We start from the raw sequence: 25,263 nt of genomic DNA, 5'->3' as shown, positions 1-25,263 counted from the left end.
CAATTAATCAGAATGGCCGATTAATTCGGGCGGATTTCAGGTTTTCAAAACAATCGGAAATCGATATTTTTGGACACCTTTATTTAATCTTTAATTAACTAGGCAAGTTAGTTAAGAACACATGCTTATTTTCAATGACGGCCTAGGAACGGTGGGTTAACTGCCTCGTTCCGGGGCAGAACAACAGATTTTCACCATGTCAGCTCAGGGGACCCAATCTTGCAACTTTACAGTTAACTAGTCCAACGCAATAACAACCTGCCTCTTGTTGCACTCCACAGGGAGACTGCCTGTTACGCGAATGCAGTAAGCCAAGGTAAGTTGCTAGCTAGCATTAAACTTATCTTACAAAAAACAATCAATCAATCATAATCACTAGTTAACTGCACATGGTTGATGATATTACTAGATATTATCTAGAGTGTCATGCGTTGTGTATAATCTGACTGAGCATACAAGCATACAAGTATCTAAGTATCTGACTGAGCAGTGGTAGGCAGAAGCAGGCACGTAAACATAAATTCAAACAGCACTTTTGTGCGTTTTGCCAGCAGCTCTTCGTTGTGCGTCAAGCCTTGTGCTGTTTATGTGCTGTTTAAGCCTATCAACTCCCGAGATGAGGCTGGTGTAACCGAAGTGAAATGGCTGGCTCGTTAGCGTGCGCTAATAGCGTTTCAAACGTCACTCGCTCGCTCTGAACCTTGGAGTGGTTGTTTCCCTTGCTCTGCATGGGTAAGGCTGCTTCGAGGGTGGCTGTTGTCGTTGTGTTCCTGGTTCGAGCCCAGGGAGGAGTGAGGAGAGGGACGGAAACTATACTGTTACACTGGCAATACTAAAGTGCCTATAAGAACATCCAATAGTCAAAGGTTAATTAAATACAAATGATATAGAGAGAAATAGTCCTAGAATTCCTATAATAACTACAACCTAAAACTTCTTACCTGGGAATATTGAAGGCTCATGTTAAAAGGAACCACCAGCTTTCATATGTTCTCATGTTCTGAGCAAGGAACTGAAATGTTAGCTTTCTTACATGGCACATATTGCACTTTTACTTTCTTCTCCAACACTTTGTTTTTGCATTATTTAAACCAAATTGAACATGTTTCATTATTTATTTGAGGCTAAATTGATTTTATTGATGTATTATATTAAGTTAAAATAAGTGTTCATTCAGTATTGTTGTAATTGTCATTATTACAAATAAAATACAAAAATTGGCCGATTAAATCGGTATTGGCTTTTTTGGTACTCCAATAATCGGTATTGGCGTTGAAAAATCATAATCGGTCGACCTCTACTTACTACTCGGTCGTCATCCTCACTCCTTCTCGTTTGCATTTGTCTAAAAAAAAACTATTTTGCCCAAAACATTTATTTGTTTCCCTTTAGTGTATTTATACTTTACTGTATCTATATATCACTTTCAAACAAGAAAAGTTTTTTAAAAAATCACTGGAGGATATCATGAACAATTTCTACAGTTCAAAAACATATTCAAGTGTAGAATGCTCTTTTAAAAATCACACATTAGTTCAACAACTGCAGAGTTTGTGTCCCTGTTTTTTAAGATAGTACTCACTGTATTTACTGGTGTTAATCAGATCTCCAGTCTTCTCTTCTTCTTCCTCCTCTAATGTGACAGTAATCTCCCCCTCTTCATCCTTCATTCCAAAAACGTCTTCATCTTCTTTCACTTCATCCTCCACTCCAAAAACTGCATCTTCCTCCTCTTCTTTCACAGTAACATCCTCATCTTCTTTCACAGTAACATTCTCCTCTTCTTTCACAGTAACATCCTCCTCCTCTTTCACTCTGAATGCGTCTTTCTCTTCTTCTTTCACGGTAACAACCTCGCCCTCTACTTGTTCTTGTATTGTAACAGCCTCCTCCTCTTTGACGAGACCCTCTTTCTCCGTCCAGCAGACCTCTTCTTTCGAAGGAGGAGAGAAGCTTAGTGAACTCATGGTCGGGGATAATTGCTAGTTAGCATTAGCGACTAGATTAGTGCAAACTTAACCAGCCAGCTAACTGATTTACAACGTGAATATTAAATTAAATGGGGTAGCTAGTTGTTTCCACATAAGTATGTTTAAATCATAGTGGCAAATAAACCACGAAATTGTCCCAAAGAACTTGAATGTTCCGACTTTATCTGGCGAGCTACCGAGGTGGCTGCAGCTGTAGAAGAAGCGTTCCGTCCACTAGATTATACGTCACAGTAGACACATCGCCTGAAAGACACATATCGCCATCTGCTGTCTGGAGGGAGGAAACGCAGTTGAGGAGGGAAAAACAATTTTTATTTTCTTCATTGAATTATAAAATTATAAAACAGTTTAGGGAATCGTTTTTTGCCTCGCCATTAAATAATAATATTATATCAACATGTACAAAGAGCAACAAGTGTTGTTTGATTAGTTCAGATGTTTTATGAGAATTCAAAACAATCTCTACATCTACTCCACATCTGTATTTCTGATTCAGTCAAATAACTAGATATCAAAATAAGCACCTAGTTATTGATATACCCTTGATAAAGATTAGATAAAATTACTGTATAAAATAAATAAACTTAACCCACTACCAGGATATTTTAGCCCAAAACCTGGTTACCTCTCTGCTAGGAGGCTGAAACTTGGCCATAAGTGGATCTTCCAGCAAGACACATCAACATCCACAAAGAAATGGTTAATTGGTCACAAAATCAAAATTTTCAATGGCCATCTCAGTCTTCGGACTTGAACTCCATTGAAACCCTGTGGTTTGAATTGAACAGGGCAGCCCATAAACGCAGACAAAAGAAATCAAGGACCTGGAGAGATTATGTATGGAGGAATGGTCTACGATCCCACCCAATGGGTTCTCTAATCTCATAAACAACTGCCTGGCCAGTTGAAGCTCAATCTTGGGTGCAATGTTCACGTTCCCGCACTGACTGACTGTGTGGATGTTAATGTTACGTTAGCCTACATGCTATACTAGCAAAAAAATATCGTACAGCTGTCGGCTGTATTAGCCACGATTTACCGTTCTTTGTGCAGCTTCAAATTTCGAACAAAGTTGGAAGTTGTTGCGACTCCGTCTGTAATTTTCTTCCCAGATGTTTTTGCAAGTTGCAATCCGTTTTTGTTGATACAGCCTAGTCTTTATATCCGAAAATAATAATTACTTAATTACATCGTGTTCCAATGGTAAAACGTTTGATTTAATAAAATGTCCATAATATCTACATTAATAGTGGAATGATCATGTTTCACAATATTCCTAAACAAAAATATATTCTCGATCTTCTATTGTGTTATTGACTGAATGTTTGTTCATGTGTAACTCTGTTGTTGTTTTTGTCGCACTGCTTTGCTTTATCTTGGCCAAGTCGCAGTTGTAAATGAAAACTTGTTCTAAACTGCCTACCTGGTTAAATAAAGGTGAATAATAATAATAATAATACAAAAATGTAGGAGCAGTATAAACTTTGTCTGTTCATTATATACATCTACATGATGTATTGTTACACCATGTAGGAGCAGAATAGACCTAGTCTGTTCATTATATACATCTACATGATGTATTGTTACACCATGTAGGAGCAGTATAGACCTAGTCTGTTCATTATATACATCTACATGATGAATTGTTACACCATGTAGGAGCAGTATAGACCTAGTCTGTTCATTACATACATCTACATGATGTATTGTTACACCAACAAAAAAAAGGAAAATTATATTATTTTATACTGATACAATTTCTCAGAAAAGGAGATTTAGTTTAACATGTAATTCTCAAAAGGTAGGGGTCTGAATTATTGCTTCCCATGTTTTCAATACTCCAGCACACTCCCCTTGAGAGGATAACGACACTCAAATGTTTTATGAGATTAGAGAACACATTGGGTGGGATATTGTAGCCTAAATCCTGCCTGATGTTACTGCTGTTCGTAAAACCATTGACATACGTTAGCCTACTGTAACCACACACAGACAGGGTGTGTGTGTGTGTGTTAAGGTTGGCTGATTGTGTAAAAGCCTACATTGCCCGATTGCGCCCCATAGCTTGTCTTGACTTGGGACTTGAGTGCGAAGAATTGAGACTTACTAGTGAATTGTAAAACAATGACTTAGTCCCAACTCTGGTATATACTGTATTCTATCCTATTCTACTGTATCTTAGTCTATGTATTACTCATCTCATGTCTATACTGTATTCTATCCTACTGTATCTTAGTCTATGCATTACTCACCTCATATGTATATACCGTGTTCTATACTATTGTACTGTATCTGTCTATGCCGCTCTGACATCGCTCGTCCATATATTTATACTGTACTGTAGCATTTAGTTAGATATTACTGCACTGTTGGAGCCAGAAACTAAACCATTTAGTTAGATATTACTACACTGTTGGAGCTATGAACACAACTATTTAGTTAGATATTACTGTTGGAGCTCGGAACACAACAATTTAGTTAGATATTACTGCAATATGGAGCTATGAAAACAACCATTTAGTTAGATATTATTGCACTGTTGGAGCTAGGATACCAACCATTTAGTTAGATATTACTACACTTTAGGAGCCAATAACACAACCATTTAGTTAGATATTACTGCACTGTTGGAGCTAGGAACACAGCCATTTAGTTAGATATTACTGTTGGAGCTAGGAACACAAGCATTTAGTTAGATATTACTGCACTGTTGGAGCTAGGAACACAAGCATTTAGTTAGATATTACTGTTGGAGCTAGGAACACAAGCATTTAGTTAGATATTACTGCACTGTTGGAGCTAGGAACACAAGCATTTAGTTAGATATTACTGCACTGTTGGAGCTATGAACACAACCATTTAGTTAGATATTACTACACTTTTGGAGCCAATAACACAACCATTTAGTTAGATATTACTGCACTGTTGGAGCTAAGAACACAGCCATTTAGTTAGATATTACTGTTGGAGCTAGGAACACAAGCATTTAGTTAGATATTACTGCACTGTTGGAGCTAGGAACAAAAGCATTTAGTTAGATATTACTGCACTGTTGGAGCTATGAACACAACCATTTAGTTAGATATTACTGTTGGAGCTCGGAACACAACAATTTAGTTAGATATTACTACACTTTTAGAGCCAATAACACAACCATTTAGTTAGATATTACTGCACTGTTCGAGCCTACAACACAACCATTTAGTTAGATATTACTGCACTGTTGGAGCCAATAACACAACCATTTAGTTAGATATTACTGCACTGTTGGAGCTAGGAACACAAGCCATTTAGTTAGATATTACTGTTGGAGCTCGGAACACAACAATTTAGTTCGATATTACTGCAATATGGAGTTATGAAAACAACCATTTAGTTAGATATTACTGCACTGTTGGAACTATGAACACAACCATTTAGTTAGAAATTACTACACTTTTGGAGCCAATAACACAGCCATTTAGTTAGATATTACTGTTGGAGCTAGGAACACAAGCATTTAGTTAGATATTACTGCACTGTTGGAGCTATGAACACAACCATTTAGTTAGATATTACTGCACTGTTGGAGCCAATGACAACCATTTAGTTAAATATTACTGCACTGTTGGAGCTAGGAACACAACCATTTAGTTAGATATTGCTGTTGGAGCTAGGAACACAATCATTTAGCTTCACCTGCAATAACATCTGTATGTGACAAATAACATTTGATTTGATATGGTAATTTGTGTAAAATGTACTTTTCCCCACTCATCTCTTTTCATTGCTGATACATATTCAGACTATGTCAAAGGCCCGTCCTGGTAGATCTGAACCTAATGCAGCATGGAGTGATTAGATGACAGAAGTCACATTTAGGTGCCAGGTGTAACTGAGGTCATAGATACTCCATATCCATTACATTGAGTGTTTCATATAATATGACTAAATGTGTTTCTATGTTGCTGGGGCAGTCAAGAAATGGAACAGCAAGGCCACAGAACATGACATTAGCAGATCTGTGGGAGACCACCTCAAGCCCCTGGTAGAGCCGGGGGTGATGCTTACCACTCCTTCAGCAGGCTGGAAAAGTGGGATTGATACTGTTTTTCATACTAAGATGGACCAAGAGTCTGTTGATTGGTCAGTCATTGGGTTAATTTGTTTTGCAATATGTTCAAATCAAATCAAGCTTTATTTATACAGCACATTTCAGACATGGATGCAACACAATGGCTTCACAGAAAAATAATGAAAATAAACAGAAGTATTTAGTACACAAATATAAGAGGATAAACAAACAATAACTTGAAGACTAATGAGCATCCTAAGGAATTGCCATTGATTAAAATATTCAGCCCAAAATATAAGCTTGTTTTTTAGGATGGGCTCTGAAAGACACTATGGGGGTGTCCAATGAAAGTTGACGAGTAACAACAACTGGGACCTAAAAGACACCCACCATGAGATCCACCAAATGTGCCCAAGAGGCACACAAAAGAAAAACCACTTTGCCGCATGGCCAAAGTGCCACGGCAGCTGTCCCGCCCGAGGACCTGCGTTAGACCACACCATTACGCTTCTCGCCTGGTACGAGAAGAACACCCGCAGGAGGTAACCGGTAATCCAGTTTAGCGTCGCTGAGCCGGAGGTCTCAAAATGAACCCCGAGAATCCTCAGGGCCCCTTCGCAGAGAGATAAACCCCCAGGCACATCCGTTCTACAGTGCCATCTTCCGAAAAACTTGACGGAAGACTTTGCATGGTTCAGAACTGCTCCCGACGCTCGGGTGAAATCCCCAAAGATGGCAAGGGACCTTGTCAGGCACGAGTCCTTGCACAACAGCAAGGAAGTGTCGTCGGCGTACTGCGTCATCTTAACATGCAGCCCACCACTTCCAGGGATCAACAAGCCTTCCACCCCTGTGTCTGCCCTAATGGCAGCCCCCAGAGGCTCCATGTACAGAACGAAGAGGAGAGCCGAGAGTGGGCATCCCTGCCTGACCCCAGACGAGAGGTCAAAAACGTCACCTAAATGACTATTTACACTAACTCGACACCCCGCTCCGACATATAATGTACGAATCCATCCTATAAACTTCTCCCCAAATCCTAATCTACCTATCACCCTGAATAGAAAAGATCTATTCACGCGATCAAAAGCTTTCGCCTGATCTAGCGCTGCTACCATTAAAGACAGCCCTCTATCTTCAACCCAAGCGATGGAATCCCTGATCAACTGTAGGTTCCATCTTATAGAGCGGCCCTCTACCCCGCACGTCTGATCCTCGTGGACGACGTAGGGAAGGGCTGTGCGCAACCGGTCTGCTAAAACCTTTGCAAGAATCTTGTAATCTACGCACAGCATGGTCAAAGGCCGCCAGTTGCCAAGGTCAGTTGCTTCCCCCTTCTTATAAAGAAGTGACAGCACACCAACAGCCATTGATCCCCCCGGGACCCCCGTCTCAAGGACGGCCTTCAAGACTTCGAGAACCACTGGTCCAAGTATACCCCAAAACTTGAGGTAAAACTCAGCCGGCAGCCCATCCATCCCAGGCACCTTCCCTTTTCCCATCCTCCTAAGAGCGCTCTCAACCTCTTCTAGTGAGATCTGGGCCTCCATCACGTCTCTAATGTCCTCTGGCAGCCGCCGGGACAAGTGTTCTAAAAACACGTTTCCCTGCTCTACATCTATTTCCCTTTCCTTAAATAAACCTTGGAAATGATCAGTTGTCACCCTGACCATTTCCTCTGGTTTACTTACTATACTACCATTTTCTTCCCTAACTCCATGCATTACCTTCCTACTCTGCCTGGCCCTAACCAACTTAAAGAACATAGCGGAACAAGTCTCATTATGTTCTAGAAAGCCACTATGCGCACGCTCCAGGAAAGCTCGAGCCTTCTGCTCCTGCAGCTCCCTGAGCTGCGCATTTAGGGTTGCAGATCTCTCCCAGTCAATCGACCCGCCGAGGTTGCCTGCCTCGTACTCGAGTTCAATTAACCTTTGGATACGATCCACCTCCCTCCTTTCCTCCCTTTTTTTCCTTCTACAATATCCTATTATAAAAGCCCTAATCCTCACCTTAACTAAATCCCACCACTCTAACACCCACTCGCACATGGACCGGAGGCCGTCAAGCCTCCGAAAGAAACAAAAAAATGCGTCAACGAAAGCCTGCTCCTCCAGTATATCCCGATCTAACTTCCAGTACCCCCTACCGAAGAGGCAGACTGGCGACCCCACCTGCAGGAACACCCCGTCGTGATCCGTGAAGAAAACAGGCACCAGCCGCCCAGACAACTGACCCATTAACCTGGATACAAAAATGTAGTCGAGCCTCCGCGCAACCCCCCTGGAGTTGCGCCATGTAGGACCGACCATTGCCGGAGTAGTGTGCAGGCCACCATCAACCAGACCATGGCAAGCCATTAGCCCAGTGATGGCGCCTGCACTGCTATCACCACCTACCCCATAATCTATATTAAAATCCCCTCCTATCACCAAGTGCCTGTTTATAACACACAGGGGCGCCAGACAGTCCACCATCTCCTCCTATCTGCTGCCACCTGTGGCCCATACACCCCAATTAACCTATATCTAGCTTCTCTATACTTGACATCTATCCCCAATACTCTACCCTGCATTATAACAAAAGTGCTCTCTACCTTAACCTCTCTGTTCCCACACAGAATCCCTACTCCTGTTGAGTGCACCCCTCCTATGCCCCAAAAAGATTCCCCCTTATCCCACTCCCTCCTAAATCTACACACATCCCCACCATCCCTCAGGTGAACCTCCTGTTAAAAACAGAAATCAAACCCCACACCCTCTAAATAACAAAAAAACGCCCTCCTTTTAACATTATCCCTTAACCCCCTAACATTTAGACTAAAAAAAGAAACAGAACTATTCATTTAATTTTTTCAACAAATAAACCCCAAAAACCAAAGAAAAAACCAGGAGACTCACCCGATGCTCCCCTGGTCCATCTACACCGGCGGGGACGTCCTCTCCATTCCTGACGCCCCCCCGTCCTCCATCCCAACCCATGACCCAGGCAGTGTGTTGGGTCCTCCCTCCCCACCCACCATCCCCCTCCTCCCTGTTTGCCTCGGGGCTACATGTAGAGGAACCCATCTCCTCAAACAGGAGTTGGGATCCCTCTAGCAAACAGCCCACCGACCCCTCACTGGAGTCATCCACTAAAATGCAAGGGGCTAAGGCAAACCGGGAGGACAAATTACCCCCCCCCCCGCCACTCTCTTAGCCCCCCCTCCCCCTCCACACCCCCTCCCTCTCACTTCCTGCCAAGCTCCCCCTCTTCATCCCTTTCTTCTTTGGTGAAGGAGGTAGCGGGGAGACACAACGTCCCATCCCCGCTAAATCCTTCACCAAATCCCTCATTTCGACCTCGAGGAAGCCTGGCAGGCTGTCCCCCCATCTCCCCCCCTCCCCTCCCACCTCCACTCCTCCCTCCTTCTCCGTCACTGTCCCCGTTCCCTCTTCCACTCCTTCTCGTACCACTGTCCCCTTCTCTTCTCCTCCACGTTCTTCCACCTTCTTTTTAATCTCTCCTTTTTCCTTCTTTCCATCTTCTCTCCTCTTTCTTTTCGCCTCTTCCTTCTTCCCTTCTTCGTCCTTCTCCGTCCTTTCCCCTGTGCCATCCGTACAATCCGCACGCGTCCTTTCTTTTCTCCCCCCATCCCCCGCTCCCCCCCCAGCTGCAGACGCGTATGACCTGTGACGAGCCGGGCAATCACGCCACAGGTGTTCTCTGGAGCCACACCCGTGGCAAGCCTTGGGCTCGTCACACTCCCTGGCCTCGTGCTCTTCCGACCCACAAAACCGACATTTCTTGTTACTGCACGAGGCCAGGGTATGACCGTAGGCCATACAACGCCTGCAGAACGGGGGCTGACGTGCATAGTAGAGTGTTCCCCTGTCAGCCCCCAGGGAGAACATCGCCGGAGGATGGAGGTAGCCATCCACACTCTTCGGGGACTCCCTGAGTAACGCCTGGAAACCTCTCTTTCCGTTCCGGAAACCCAGGGAGTCCCTGAGGTACCTCGCTGAGGAGACATTGTCCATATATCTCCCCAGAAAGGCCCTCACCTCTTCATCCTTCACATGCGGATTGATGGTTACGGTGACCACCCTGAAGTTGTTCTTCGCCAGGCTGGTCACCGCATAATGGCACAGGGGTCCCGTTTTCTCCGCTTCCTTTGCCATCTTCATCACTGCGTCATGTTTTTCTTCTTTTTGAAACGTCACATCGAAAGCCTTCTCAATCGGGTTCCCTTGAAGGCAGAGCACTTCCTTCACCTCTATCCTGAGGCATCCCATCAAAATGGTCCTTCCAAATGTCTCTCTACTCCACGGCTCCATCTCCTTTTCAGTCCAGGCAAATCGTAAGGTATTTGCCATACCAATCCCCGGAAACGATCTGTATTGATTCATTTAAAAAAATAATCTCTCTTCAAAAAGAAGCTTTAACCTGAAATGAAAAACATCTTTAATAGGAAAAGGTGGAACAACTAAAGGTGTTGACTCTCCACATCTATCAAGACAACTGGAGCACTGGGCCAGACACTCTTAAATAGAACCTGGACCAGCTCAGGTGAAACACCTTCCCACTAAGAGATGGACAAGCCAGCACAGGTGTAACACATACTGACTAACGAGGTGACACCAATCAGTGCGCCCAACATGCTAACGAGCTAGACGTGATAAAGTCCAACCTCACAACATGAATGGAAAAACCAAAGCCTGCAACACCTTCCCCCTTAAGACAACAAATATATGGTATACCCCCCCCCCCCCCCACACGCTTCTAAAACTCACTAAGTTCAAGAACTCTCGTCCCCTTGGAACAAAATAAATTGTGAAAAACACTGGCTAAATGCAAAAGTTGCTGACTGCCCACCCTTGAGACAATGCAATATTGATAGGACTTTCCACCTCAATGTGGAGCTTCTCTGTCTTTTCAGGGTACACTCGATAGGCATGTTGTTGGATCTGGACCCAGTCCCCAATGTCATGCATTTAGGTTGGCACGTGAGAATGAATCCTGATATTCTAAAAGAAGGGTAACAACATCAATTATATCTAAAAGCAGGGCAACATTGTCAATATAATTGTACCCAAAAATGATCAGCTGGTTGCATAAATCATTACATTACATTTAAGTCATTTAGCAGACGCTCTTATCCAGAGCGACTTACAAATTGGTGAATTCACCTTCTGACATCCAGTGGAACAGCCACTTTACAATAGTGCATCTAAATCATTAAGGGGGGGGGTGAGAAGGATTACTTATCCTATCCTAGGTATTCCTTGAAGAGGTGGGGTTTCAGGTGTCTCCGGAAGGTGGTGATTGACTCCGCTGTCCTGGCGTCGTGAGGGAGTTTGTTCCACCATTGGGGGGCCAGAGCAGCGAACAGTTTTGACTGGGCTGAGCGGGAACTGTACTTCCTCAATGGTAGGGAGGCGAGCAGGCCAGAGGTGGATGAACGCAGTGCCCTTGCTTGGGTGTAGGGCCTGATCAGAGCCTGGAGGTACTGCGGTGCCGTTCCCCTCACAGCTCCGTAGGCAAGCACCATGGTCTTGTAGCGGATGCGAGCTTCAACTGGAAGCCAGTGGAGAGAGCAGAGGAGCGGGGTGACGTGAGAGAACTTGGGAAGGTTGAACACCAGACGGGCTGCGGCGTTCTGGATGAGTTGTAGGGGTTTAATGGCACAGGCACGGAGCCCAGCCAACAGCGAGTTGCAGTAATCCAGACGGGAGATGACAAGTGCCTGGATTAGGACCTGCGCCGCTTCCTGTGTGAGGCAGGGTCGTACTCTGCGGATGTTGTAGAGCATGAACCTACAGGAACGGGCCACCGCCATGATGTTGGTTGAGAACGACAGGGTGTTGTCCAGGATCACGCCAAGGTTCTTAGCGCTCTGGGAGGAGGACACAATGGAGTTGTCAACCGTGATGGCGAGATCATGGAACGGGCAGTCCTTCCCCGGGAGGAAGAGCAGCTCCGTCTTGCCGAGGTTCAGCTTGAGGTGGTGATCCGTCATCCACACTGATATGTCTGCCAGACATGCAGAGATGCGATTCGCCACCTGGTCATCAGAAGGGGAAAGGAGAAGATTAATTGTGTGTCGTCTGCATAGCAATGATAGGAGAGACCATGTGAGGTTATGACAGAGCCAAGTGACTTGGTGTATAGCGAGAATAGGAGAGGGCCTAGAACAGAGCCCTGGGGACACCAGTGGTGAGAGCGCGTGGCGAGGAGACAGATTCTCGCCACGCCACCTGGTAGGAGCGACCTGTCAGGTAGGACGCAATCCAAGCGTGGGCCGCGCCGGAGATGCCCAACTCGGAGAGGGTGGAGAGGAGGATCTGATGGTTCACAGTATCGAAGGCAGCCGATAGGCCTAGAAGGATGAGAGCAGAGGAGAGAGAGTTAGCTTTAGCAGTGCGGAGCGGAGCGCCTCCGTGATACAGAGAAGAGCAGTCTCAGTTGAATGACTAGTCTTGAAACCTGACTGATTTGGATCAAGAAGGTCATTCTGAGAGAGATAGCGGGAGAGCTGGCCAAGGACGGCACGTTCAAGAGTTTTGGAGAGAAAAGAAAGAAGGGATACTGGTCTGTAGTTGTTGACATCGGAGGGATCGAGTGTAGGTTTTTTCAGAAGGGGTGCAACTCTCGCTCTCTTGAAGACGGAAGGGACGTAGCCAGCGGTCAGGGATGAGTTGATGAGCGAGGTGAGGTAAGGGAGAAGGTCTCCGGAAATGGTCTGGAGAAGAGAGGAGGGGATAGGGTCAAGCGGGCAGGTTGTTGGGCGGCCGGCCGTCACAAGAAGCGAGATTTCATCTGGAGAGAGAGGGGAGAAAGAGGTCAGAGCACAGGGTAGGGCAGTGTGAACAGAACCAGCGGTGTCGTTTGACTTAGCAAACGAGGATCGGATGCCGTCGACCTTCTTTTCAAAATGGTTGACGAAGTCATCTGCAGAGAGGGAGGAGGGGGGGAGGGGGAGGAGGATTCAGGAGGGAGGAGAAGGTGGCAAAGAGCTTCCTAGGGTTAGAGGCAGATGCTTGGAATTTAGAGTGGTAGAAAGTGGCTTTAGCAGCAGAGACAGAGGAGGAAAATGTAGAGAGGAGGGAGTGAAAGGATGCCAGGTCCGCAGGAGGCGAGTTTTCCTCCATTTCCGCTCGGCTGCCCGGAGCTCTGTTCTGTGAGCTCGCAATGAGTCATCGAGCCACGGAGCGGGAGGGGAGGACCGAGCCGGCCTGGAGGATAGGGGACATAGAGAGTCAAAGGATGCAGAAAGGGAAGAGAGGAGGGTTGAGGAGGCAGAATCAGGAGATAGGTTGGAGAAGGTATGAGCAGAGGGAAGAGATGATAGGATGGAAGAGGAGAGAGTAGCGGGGGAGAGAGAGCGAAGGTTGGGACGGCGCGATACCATCCGAGTAGGGGCAGTGTGGGAAGTGTTGGATGAGAGCGAGAGGGAAAAGGATACAAGGTAGTGGTCGGAGACTTGGAGGGGAGTTGCAATGAGGTTAGTGGAAGAACAGCATCTAGTAAAGATGAGGTCGAGCGTATTGCCTGCCTTGTGAGTAGGGGGGAAGGTGAGAGGGTGAGGTCAAAGAGGAGAGGAGTGGAAAGAAGGAGGCAGAGAGGAATGAGTCAAAGGTAGACGTGGGGAGGTTAAAGTCGCCCAGGACTGTGAGAGGTGAGCCGTCCTCAGGAAAGGAGCTTATCAAGGCATCAAGCTCATTGATGAACTCTCCGAGGGAACCTGGAGGGCGATAAATGATAAGGATGTTAAGCTTGAAAGGGCTGGTAACTGTGACAGCATGGAATTCAAAGGAGGCGATAGACAGATGGGTAAGGGGAGAGAGAGAGAATGACCACTTGGGAGAGATGAGGATCCCGGTGCCACCGCCCCGCTGACCAGAAGCTCTCGGGGTGTGCGAGAACACGTGGGCGGACGAAGAGAGAGCAGTAGGAGTAGCAGTGTTATCTGTGGTGATCCATGTTTCCGTCAGTGCCAGGAAGTCGAGGGACTGGAGGGAGGCATAGGCTGAGATGAACTCTGCCTTGTTGGCCGCAGATCGGCAGTTCCAGAGGCTACCGGAGACCAGCAACTCCACGTGGGTCGTGCGCGCTGGGACCACCAGATTAGGGTGGCCGCGGCCACGCGGTGTGGAGCGTTTGTATGGTCTGTGCAGAGAGGAGAGAACAGGGATAGATAGACACATAGTTGACAGGCTACAGAAGAGGCTACGCTAATGCAAAGGAGATTGGAATGACAAGTGGACTACACGTCTCGAATGTTCAGAAAGTTAAGCTTACGTAGCAAGAATCTTATTGACTAAAATGATTGAAATGATACAGTACTGCTGGAGTAGGCTAGCTGGTAGTGGCTGCGATGTTGACACTACACTAATCAAGTCGTTCCGTCGAGTGTAATAGTTTCTACAGTGCTGCTATTCGGGGGCTAGCTGGCTAGCTGATTACTCAATGTTACATGAATTGTAAATATGAAAATAAAAACCAAATGTTAACCCCTTTGTTAATATTTATTGGCAATAATTCACTTAATGGTGAGGCATGGAATAATACATGTTTTATCTTTTGTCAGGCTGAATGTTTGAAATATATGATTTGAGTCATGCTTCAGTAGTGGAATAAAGACAATTAGCATTTGAATGTTGTCAAGAAATACTGGAGTGATGTTAGATTGTTTATAAAAATGATTATAGACTAATTTATTATACTGCGTCCATGTATATATACACAAACATCTGCAACAATTATCATATTACATGCATTTTGTTTTCAACGGGTACATTTTGAAGTGCATTTTGATTCAAGTGGGTCACCAACACAGTAAGTGTAACACAGCTCTTTTTTTTGTTAGTCACTTTTTGTTAAATAATACTCTTTCAATTCAGAGCCTGGATTTTCCCCTGAGGCTAATATCCATATCATGCTGCAATCAATTGAACAGGGCAAACGATAAGGTAGAACATCATTAAAATACTCCTACTACAATGTTAAAACATTCTACATTGTGACATTATTTCATTGATATCATGAAACAACTCCTTCATGTATGTCTCTTGTCACATTGATTACAGCTATGAGATTACTCTCCTGTGTGCGTTCTCTGGTGTACAATCAGCTGGCTCGATGTAGTAAAACTCTTCCCCTATTTTTTTCACCTTTATTTAACCAGGTTGGCAAGTTGAGAACAAGTTCTCATTTACAATTGCGACCTGGCCAAGATAAAGCAAAGCAGTTCGACACATACAACGACACAGAGTTACACATGGAGTAAAACAAACATACAGTCAATAATACAGTATAAACATGTCTATATACAATGTGAGCAAATGAGGTGAGATAAGGGAGGTAAAGGCAAAAAAAAGGCCATGGTGGCAAAGTAAATACAATATAGCAAGTAAAACACTGGAATGGGGCGGCAGTGTAGCCTAGTGGTTAGAGCATTGGACTAGTAACCGAAAGGTTGCAAGTTGAAATCCCCGAGCTGACAAGGTACAAAATCTGTCGTTCTGCCCCTGAACAGGCAGTTAACCCACTGTTCCTAGGCCGTCATTGAAAAGAAGAATTTGTTCTTAACTGACTTGCCTGGTTAAATAAAGGTAAAATGAAAAAAAAAATGGTAGATTTGCAGTGGAAGAATGTGCAAAGTAGAAATAAAAATAATGGGGTGCAAAGGAGCAAAATAAATAAATTAAATTCAAACAGTAGGGAAAGAGGTAGTTGTCTGGGCTAAATTATAGGTAGGCAGGTGCAGGTGCAGTAATCTGTGAGCTGCTCTGACAGTTGGTGCTTAAAGCTAGTAAGGGAGATAAGGGTTTCCAGTTTCAGAGATTTTTGTAGTTCGTTCCAGTCATTGGCAGAAGAGAACTGGAAGGAGAGGCGGCCAAAGAAAGAATTGGTTTTGGGGGTGACCAGAGAGATATACCTGCTGGAGCGCATTCTACAGGTGGATGATGCTATGGTGACCAGCGAGCTGAGATAAGGGGGGACTTTACCTAGCAGGGTCTTGTAGATGACATGGAGCCAGTGGGTTTGGCGACGAGTATGAAGCGAGGGCCAGCCAACGAGAGCGTACAGGTCGCAATGGTGGGTAGTATATGGGGCTTTGGTGACAAAACGGATGGCTTTGTGATAGACTGCATCCAAATTGTTGAGTATGGTATTGGAGGCTATTTTGTAAATGACATCGCTGAAGTCGAGGATTGGTAGGATGGTCAGTTTTACAAGGGTATGTTTGGCAGCATGAGTGAAGGATTATTTTTTTGCGAAATAGGAAGCCAATTCTAGATTTAACTTTGGATTGGAGATGTTTGATGTGGGTCTGGAAGGAGAGTTTACAGTCTAACCAGACACCTAGGTATTTGTAGTTGTCCACGTATTCTAAGTCAGAGCCGTCCAGAGTAGTGATGTTGGGCAGGCGGGCAGGTGCAGGCAGCGATCAGTTGAAGAGCATGCATTTAGTTTTACTTGTATTTAAGAACAATTGGAGGCCACGGAAGGAGAGTTGTATGGCATTGAAGCTTGCCTGGAGGGTTGTTAACACAGTGTCCAAAGAAGGGCCAGAAGTATACAGAATGGTGTCGTCTGCGTATAGGTGGATCAGAGACTCACCAGCAGCAAGAGCGACATCATTGATGTATACAGAGAAGAGAGTCGGTCCAAGAATTGAACCCTGTGGCACCCCCATAGAGACTGCCAGAGGTCCAGACAGCAGACCCTCAGATTTGACACACTGAACTCTATCAGAGAAGTAGTTGGTGAACCAGGCGAGGCAATCATTTGAGAAACCAAGGCTGTCGAGTCTGCCGATGAGGATGTGGTGATTGACAGAGTCGAAAGCCTTGGCCAGATCAATGAATACGGCTGCACAGTAATGTTTCTTATCGATGGCGGTTAAGATATCGTTTAGGACCTTGTGCGTGGCTGAGGTGCACCCATGACCAGCTCTGAAACCAGATTCCATAGCAGAGAAGGTATGGTGAGATTCGAAATGGTCGGTAATCTGTTTGTTGACTTGGCTTTCGAAGACCTTAGAAAGGCAGGGTAGGATAGATATAGGTCTGTAGCAGTTTGGGTCAAGAGTGTCCCCCCCTTTGAAGAGGGGGATGACCGCAGCTGCTTTCCAATCTTTGGGAATCTCAGACGACACAAAAGAGAGGTTGAACAGGCTAGTAATAGGGGTTGGAAACAATTTCGGCAGATCATTTTAGAAAGAAAGGGTCCAGATTGCCTAGCCCGGCTGATTTGTAGGGGTCCAGATTTTGCAGCTCTTTCAGAACATCAGCTGACTGGATTTGGGAGAAGGAGAAATGGGGAAGGCTTGGGCGAGTTGCTGTGGGGGGTGCAGTGCTGTTGACCGGGGTAGGGGTAGCCAGATGGAAAGCATGGCCAGCCGTAGAAAAATGCTTATTGAAATTCTCAATTATAGTGGATTTATCAGTGGTGACAGTGTTTCCTATCTTCAGTGCAGTGGGCAGCTGGGAGGAGGTGTTCTTATTCTCTCAACTGTTTTGAGTTAGTGTTGCAGGAAGCAAATTTCTGCTTGAAAAAGCTAGCCTTGGCTTTTCTAACTGCCTGTGTATAATGGTTTCTAGCTTCCCTGAACAGCTGCATATCACGGGGGCTGTTCGAAGCTAATGCAGAACGCCATAGGATGTTTTTGTGTTGGTTAAGGGCAGTCAGGTCTGGGGAGAACCAAGGGCTATATCTGTTCCTGGTTCTAAATTTATTGAATGGGGCATACTTATTTAAGGAAGGCATTTAAAAAAAATAACCAGGTATCCTCTACTGACGGGATGAGATCAATATCCTTCGAGGATACCCCGGCCAGGTCGATTAGAAAGGCCTGCTCGTTGAAGTGTTTCAGGGAGCATTTGACAGTGATGAATGGAGGTCGTTTGACCCATTATGGATGCAGGCAATGAGGCAGTGATCGCTGAGATCTTGGTTGAAGACAGCAGAGGTGTATTTAGAGGGCAAGTTGGTTAGAATGATATCTATGAGGGCGCCCGTGTTTAAGACTTTGGGGAGGTACCTGGTAGGTTCATTGATAATTTGTGTGAGATTGTGGGCATCAAGCTTAGATTGTAGGTTGGCTGGGGTGTTAAGCATCCTCCAGTTTAGGTCGCCTAGCAGCACGAGCTCTGAAGATAGATGGGGGGCAATCAGTTCACATATGGTGTCCAGAGCACAGCTGGGGGCAGAGGGTGGTCTATAGCAGGCGGCAACGGTGAGAAACTTGTTTTAGAGAGGTGGATTTTTAAAAGTAGAAGTTCAAATTGTTTGGGTACACCTGGATAGTAGGACAGAACTCTGCAGGCTATCTTTGCAGTAGATTGCAACACCGCCCCCTTCGGCAGTTCTATCTTGTATGAAAATGTTGTAGTTTGGGATGAAAATTTCAGAATTTTTGGATTCCGCCAGGATTCAGACACAGCTAGAACATCCGGGTTGGCAGAGTGTGCTAAAGCAGTGAATAAAACAAACTTAGGGAGGAGGCTTCTAATGTTAACATGCATGAAACCAAGGCTATTACGGTTACATAAGTCATCAAAAGAGAGCGCCTGGGGAATAGGAGTGGAGCTAGGCACTGCAGGGCCTGGATTCACCTCTACATCGCCAGAGGAACAGAGGAGGAGTAGGATAAGGGTACGGCTAAAAGCAATAAGAATTGGTCGTCTAGAACTTCTGGAACTGAGAGTAAAAGTAGGTTTCTGGGGATGATAAAATAGCTTCAAGGTATAATGTACAGACAAAGGTATGGTAGGATGTGAATACAGTGGAGGTAAACCTAGGTATTGAGTGATGATGAGAGAGATATTGTCTCTAGAAACATCATTGAAACCAGGAGATGTCATCTTCTGTGTGGGTGGTGGAACTAATAGTTTGGATAAGGTATAGTGAGCAGGACTAGAGGCTCTACAGTGAAATAAGCCAAGCAATGGACAAGGCATAAGGCCTTAAGGAGAGGCATGCTTAGTCGAGTGATCAAAAGGGTCCAGTGAGTAGTGAGGTTGGTTGGGGTCACGGCGATTCAGACAGCTAGCATCGGTAGCAAGCTAGCATAGGATGGGAGTCTGTTTTTAGCCACCTCGTGCGTTTCCGTCGGTAGGATTAGTGGGGTTCCGTGTGGTAGAGGGGATCAATCCAATTCGCAAAAAAAGCAACAACAATAGATATACAGTGCCTTGCGAAAGTATTCGGCCCCCTTGAACCTTGCGACCTTTTGCCACATTTCAGGCTTCAAACATAAAGATATAAAACTGTATTTTTTGTGAAGAATCAACAACAAGTGGGACACAATCATGAAGTGGAACGACATTTATTGGATATTTGGTGTGTTCCTTGTTCTTCATGATGCTCTCTGCGCTTTTAACGGACCTCTGAGACTATCACAGTGCAGGTGCATTTATACAGAGACTTGATTACACACAGGTGGATTGTATTTATCATCATTAGTCATTTAGGTCAATATTGGATCATTCAGAGATCTTCACTGAACTTCTGGAGAGAGTTTGCTGAACTGAAAGTAAAGGGGCTGAATAATTTTGCACGCCCAATTTTTCAGTTTTTGATTTGTTAAAAAAGTTTGAAATATCCAGTAAATGTCGTTCCACTTCATGATTGTGTCCCACTTGTTGTTGATTCTTCACAAAAAGATACAGTTTTATATCTTTATGTTTGAAGCCTGAAATGTGGCAAAAGGTCGCAAAGTTCAAGGGGGCCGAAGACTTTCGCAAGGCACTGTAGATTAATCACAGATAACGATTTTGAGATAAAGACTAGTATAATTATTACTACTATTATAACTTAAATGAAACTGTTCCAGTAAAATGTGATTATAAAAATCATAACTGGCATCAGATCAGTAGAAATGGTCAGATAAATTGGCACTACAAATGGAAAAGGTTGCTGACTGCTGTTGTAGCCCATTACTGAAAACTTCAGGAGCATAACCTCAGAATTTATGAAGAATTTATGCCAGCAGCAGCGGGAGGAGGAAGAGTTTTTTTCTTAGGGTTAGGCTATCTTGATATCTGGTTCCCTCAAATCATTTGTGTGTCTCAATTATTTAATTAAAAACGGGTGATTCCTATGTTGATGATGTAAAGAATATTTGCTGCTCTGTGTTATGTAATGAGGAGCAACCAGACGCTGCACGCATTTATGAAATGTCTTATTCCAGTTACTAATAAGCATGCACCAATTAAGAAAATTACTGTAAAAGCTGTTAAATCCCAGTGGATTGGCTGATGTCTCCTCGTTTTCTGACTTTTGTCCACTTTGGTCATTTTTGGTTGTGTCTCAAAAGGTAAGTGGTCACAGGACATGAGCAGGTTTCTGTGCAGGACCCTGGAGCGTCCCCTACCCTTTTCTGGTCTCAATTCATAAATCGGCAGGTCTGAACCCATTTGTCTCACCACTGTGTGAATTGTATCTTCCCAATAGTTACGGAGTTTTCCTGGTCCTCCTCTTGGTGTCAGGTTTTTAATCAGAACTCGCTCGCCAGGCTGTAGCACTGAACTCCTAACTTTAGTGTCATAGTACTTCTTACTTCTTTCAGTGGCTTTCTGAGCATTTTCATTTGCAATGGCGTATGCTTCTTCCATCCCTCGTTTCCAGTTCCCCACTTATTCTCGCTGATTACTGGAACCTGCCTCTGTGCACAATCCAAAGAGCATATCAACTGGAAGCCTGGGTGATCTCCCAAACAGAAGATAAAATGGTGAATAGCCAGTCACTTCGCAACGGGTGCAGTTATAGGCATAAACCAGTTTGTTCAGAGACTCCTTCCAATTAGCCTTTTGTGTCTCAGTTAGTGTCTTCAACATTTGCAACAATGTTCTGTTCATGCGTTCCGCTTGACCGTTTCCCATCGGGTGATAGGGTGTTGTCCTGGACCCAGCCATGCCACTGAGTTTCTTTAACTGACGGAACAACTGATTTTCAAATTATCCCCCTTGGTCATGGTGGATGCGGGACGGGAACCCAAACTTCAGGGCAAAGTCATTGAAGATGAGATTTGCAGCAGTTTTACCTGACTTTGATGTGGTGGCGTAGGCTTGAGTGAAACGTGTAAAATGATCAACAATCACGAGGATGTACTCATATCCCCCTTTGCATCTGTCGAGATGAAGGAAGTCAATACATACCAGTTCAAATGGCTGTGTTGTCACAATGTTTGTCAGAGGAGCTCTTGTTGCATGGGCTGGCTTTTTCTGCTTGACACAGCTACAAGTTTTAGTCACATGGTGCTCGATGTCAGATTGCATATATGGGCAGAAGAAGCGGTCACGTACTAGTGATACAGTGCGGTCAGTACCTTGGTGTCCCATGTTATTGTGCAACTCTTCCATCACTTTACCTTTGTACTGCTCTGGTAGAACTAACTGCTTGCGGGCTGTAGTGATACTGTACAGAATGCCATCACTGTCTATTGTCAATTTGTCCCATTCTCTGAATAGGCATTTTGTCTTTGGACTGAATTTCTTTTGCTCTTTAACTGGCGGTTTGGAACCAGACAGTTTGAAATTGAGCACAGGACTGATGACCGGATCAGATTCTTGTGCTTCTCTTATCCCATCTTTTGGGATGGAGCTGGTTGTTGCAGTGGTTGTCTCACCTTCAGCTGATACTGACATAGATGCAGCTGAAAATGACCAAGGTACACCAGCCTCTTTCTATACCTCAACTGCTTGTATCGTGGCGGCGATGGTGTCTGGTGGAAGCTCCTCAGAACATTTTCTCATCAGTGACTCTACATCCAGTGGCATCCTTGACAAAGCATCTGCATCACCGTTCTCTCTGCCTGGCCTGTACTTTATTGTAAAGTGGAAATCAGCCAGGTCTGCAACCCACCTGGAAGTGGTTGCATTCAGTTTTGCAGTAGACAGAATGTAGCAGAGCGGGTTGTTATCGCTGTATACAGTGAAGGTCGGAGCATAGTACAAATAGTCATGGAACTTATCAGTGATTGCCCATTGTAGAGCTAGAAATTCTAGCTTGCTCGAGTGGTAGTGATAGTTCTTCTCAGCTGCTGTTAAGGTTCGAGAGCCATAAGCAATGACCCTAAGCTTCCCCTCTTGCTTTTGATAAAGAACTGCTCCCAAGCCTTGGTGTGATGCATCAGTGTGTACAACAAATGGCTGAGTGAAATCAGGGAAACCTAAAACTGGTGGGTGAAGCAAACACTCAATCAGCTGTTCAAGTGCCTGTTGATGCTGGTCAGTCCACAGGATTGGCTTGTTTGAGGGCACCACATGACTTACTTTCTTTGTTTTTGTTTTCCGTGGGTGGTCAGGTAATTTCTCTGAATCTGCTTTCAGGAGGTCATACAGGCAGCTGGCACTCCTAGAAAAGTCTTTGATGTACTGTCTGTAGTAAGTGAGTAAACCAAGCATTTTTCTGAGCTGGCCCACAGTCTCTGGTCTGATTTCTTTCAATGCTCTTACTGTTTCAAAATCGGCTGGGTCAACTCGGTTGCCCTCTGCAGATACTATTCTGCCCAAATAATGGACCTGGGGTTTAAAGAGATCACACTTACTTGGTTTGAGTTTAATGCCATAATCTCTGAGACGCTGCAAAACGTTTCGCACATCATTCACATGGCTGTTGAATGTTTTACTGAAAACTAGCGTGTCGTCCAGATAAGGAATGCAGATGTTATCCCGGAGCCCTTCCAAACACTCCTCCATACACCGCTGAAAAGCTGCAGGAGTGTTCATGAGGCCGAATGGCATACGTATCCACTCATAGTCCCCACGGTGTCACAAATGCTGTCAGTGGTCTGCTTTCTTCAGAGATGAACCCCTGGTGATACGCTTTCCCCCGATCTAAGAGAGAGAACCAGGAATTACCACCTAAACAATCCATGATGTCTTGGACCCGAGGGATTGGCTGGCGGTCGGGATGTGTCTTTCTGTTCAGGTCTCTGTAATCTATACACAACCGGAGGGTCCCGTCCTTCTTACGAACGCACACGACAGGTGAAGAATATGAAGAGTTTGACTTCCTAACCCAGCCCTGGACTATGAGGTCATAAATGTAACCCTTCACCTCCTGATACAGTGGCCTGGGCACTGACATGTATGTGCGCTTTACTGGTTCAGAGTCCTTTAGAGAAATAGTCATTTTCAACCGTTCAATGCAGCCAATGTCATTGTCTGATCTGGAGAAGGAGTGACACTCTTCTCTAAGCATTTGCCTAACAACCTCTCTCTGCTCTTCGGTTAGGTGAGTTAAACCTACTGGTGGATCCCACTCTTCAGTAGCAGTACATGGGGTTTGAACGCTGGTGTGATTCACTGTGGCTGAGGTGACAGTTTTTTCAAAGACTTGGGCAGGTAACACAGTCATAATGGTTTGTACTGTACCGATTATTGTGCGTCCTAGCAGGGCAATGTCGTGGTCAGTGGGGACATCAAGCAGGATAACTGGAAAAACACCTTTCCTGACTTTGACTAGTGTGTCAAAGAACTCAAGGTCGTCTGGCCACTGCGGGTTCAGGTCTGGCTGGAAAAGCATTGTCATGTCATCTTTGAAAGGCTGGGAAGCTACACGGCACTCAATCTGAATGCTACTGTGTTTTGGTACAGCAACCTTCTCTTTCTTGGTTTTCACTGCGTATTCATCTGTCTGTTCTGCGCTAACAGCCTGTATAAAAGCTCTCACCTTGTTTCTTTTGAGGCTTGGGAAAGCTGTTTTTACTGTACTGTATCGTTTAGTCTTTTCGGTCATTGTCAGGATGTGCTCGATAACATTGAAACCTATGATGGGATGGGATAGGTGACAGCCTTTCATTACCAGCACTGGGATGATCAGTTCCTTTGTTTGGTCAGTTTCAGAGGCGAGCCGAAAAGTTGTTTCAATCCATCCCAGGTACGGCATTTCAGTCCCATTTGCTGCAGTCAACCTTAGATCATCAGGTGAGTCCAGGATTTCTGAAACATCTCTCAGCCTTGCGTTCGAGAGAGATTCCTCTTTCCATCGTTCATCAATGACCGATACACCTGAGAGCCTGTATCCCATAGAGCTTGGAGGTGGTGGCGATTCAGGTAACACTCAATAAGGCACTGTCTGCCGACTAGCGAGGTGACCTTACGGGGGTGGCAACCTTGAGCTAGGGATGGTAAGGAGTGGGCATTTTCCTCTGTGCAGGAAAACCTTTCACTGGTAGAGTCAATTTTCAGGTGAGTGCATTTTTCCTTATGTTTAGTCCAATGTTGGTTTTGACATACTTTGGAACAGTACAGTGTCTCTTTACATGATGAACATTGTTTCAGGTTCTCAAATGAATCTTCTCTGGCACAATTTGCACATTTCTGGGACGTATTGGTAGCTACGGTTAACACTCGTCCCTCAGCGGTAACCCGTTTCCGTTTAAAGGGGCCTCCCTTGATGGTCTGGCTCCCCGGATTTTACACCCAACTTGAAAATGTTCTCCACTCCCACATCGGAAGCAGTGTGTGCAGCGTGCATCTGTTCTGGCCTGCTGGCAGACAAAACACCTCCTTGGAGCTTGAGCAGAGTGGTTGGTATACCGGTTAGGTGCATATTGATGCTGCGCAGGGTCAGGTGCTTGGGACCGACTGTAGTTGCTGTAATACTGCTGCTGGGAAACAGGTGGCTGGGGGTCCCTATCTGGCCTCCTAACTGGGGGTGGGGCATAGGCACAAGGCGGTGACTGAAACATAGGCTGCTGTAATGTCTCCTTAATCTGAGCAATCTCTGCACTGAGACCTTATAGAGAAGCTACGCCTGTCTTAAGTTCAGCTAACTCTGTTAACAGTTCTGCGGGTATCTTAGCTTTGGCTTCCTTCACAGGACACTTTGCAGATGGCGTATCTTCTAACTGGACTACACTTACAGTTGTAGCAGGCTGTGGGGCATTAAACCGCTTTTTGTTTCGTCTTTCTATCTCATTAGCACAAGCAATGTTAAGCTTCTCTAGCAAAACCTCATCTGATGTTTTGCTCTCTAGTAGGAGAGGCTGCATGTCTATCCTGATACTGTCACTCTGGAGACCCGTAAGGACTGTGTGAAAACATATGCTCTGGACTAGAGCAGGGTCATACTTAAGCCCTGATTCTGACTCCTGGGATGTAAACAGTACTTTTTGCCTCAAATCTAAAATGCGCATCAGGAAGCTTTGAGGGGTCTCCTTGCTATGCTGTGCTTCTGAAGCTAGCTGTTTGTAAAGCTCTGTTGTGCTCTTCTCTTGGAAGT

General features: G+C 45.0%; 1 protein-coding gene across 2 annotated transcripts in view; it reads right to left on the bottom strand.

Moving 5' to 3' along the window:
• LOC135542408 (uncharacterized) overlaps positions 1–2,197 on the bottom strand; it is a 12,286-nt gene extending 10,089 nt beyond the window's left edge. For both annotated transcript variants that reach the window (XM_064969340.1, XM_064969339.1), the window contains exon 1: positions 1,583–2,197. In XM_064969340.1, the coding sequence (XP_064825412.1) occupies positions 1,583–1,967 (385 nt within the window). In that variant the 5' untranslated portion in view covers positions 1,968–2,197. The remainder of the gene's footprint in view (positions 1–1,582) is intronic.
• Between the last annotated feature and the right edge of the window lie 23,066 nt (positions 2,198–25,263).

Source organism: Oncorhynchus masou, chromosome 6 (assembly GCF_036934945.1).
Source record: "Oncorhynchus masou masou isolate Uvic2021 chromosome 6, UVic_Omas_1.1, whole genome shotgun sequence".
NCBI lineage: Eukaryota > Metazoa > Chordata > Actinopteri > Salmoniformes > Salmonidae > Oncorhynchus > Oncorhynchus masou.
This window is presented reverse-complemented; position numbering and strand designations above follow the sequence as displayed.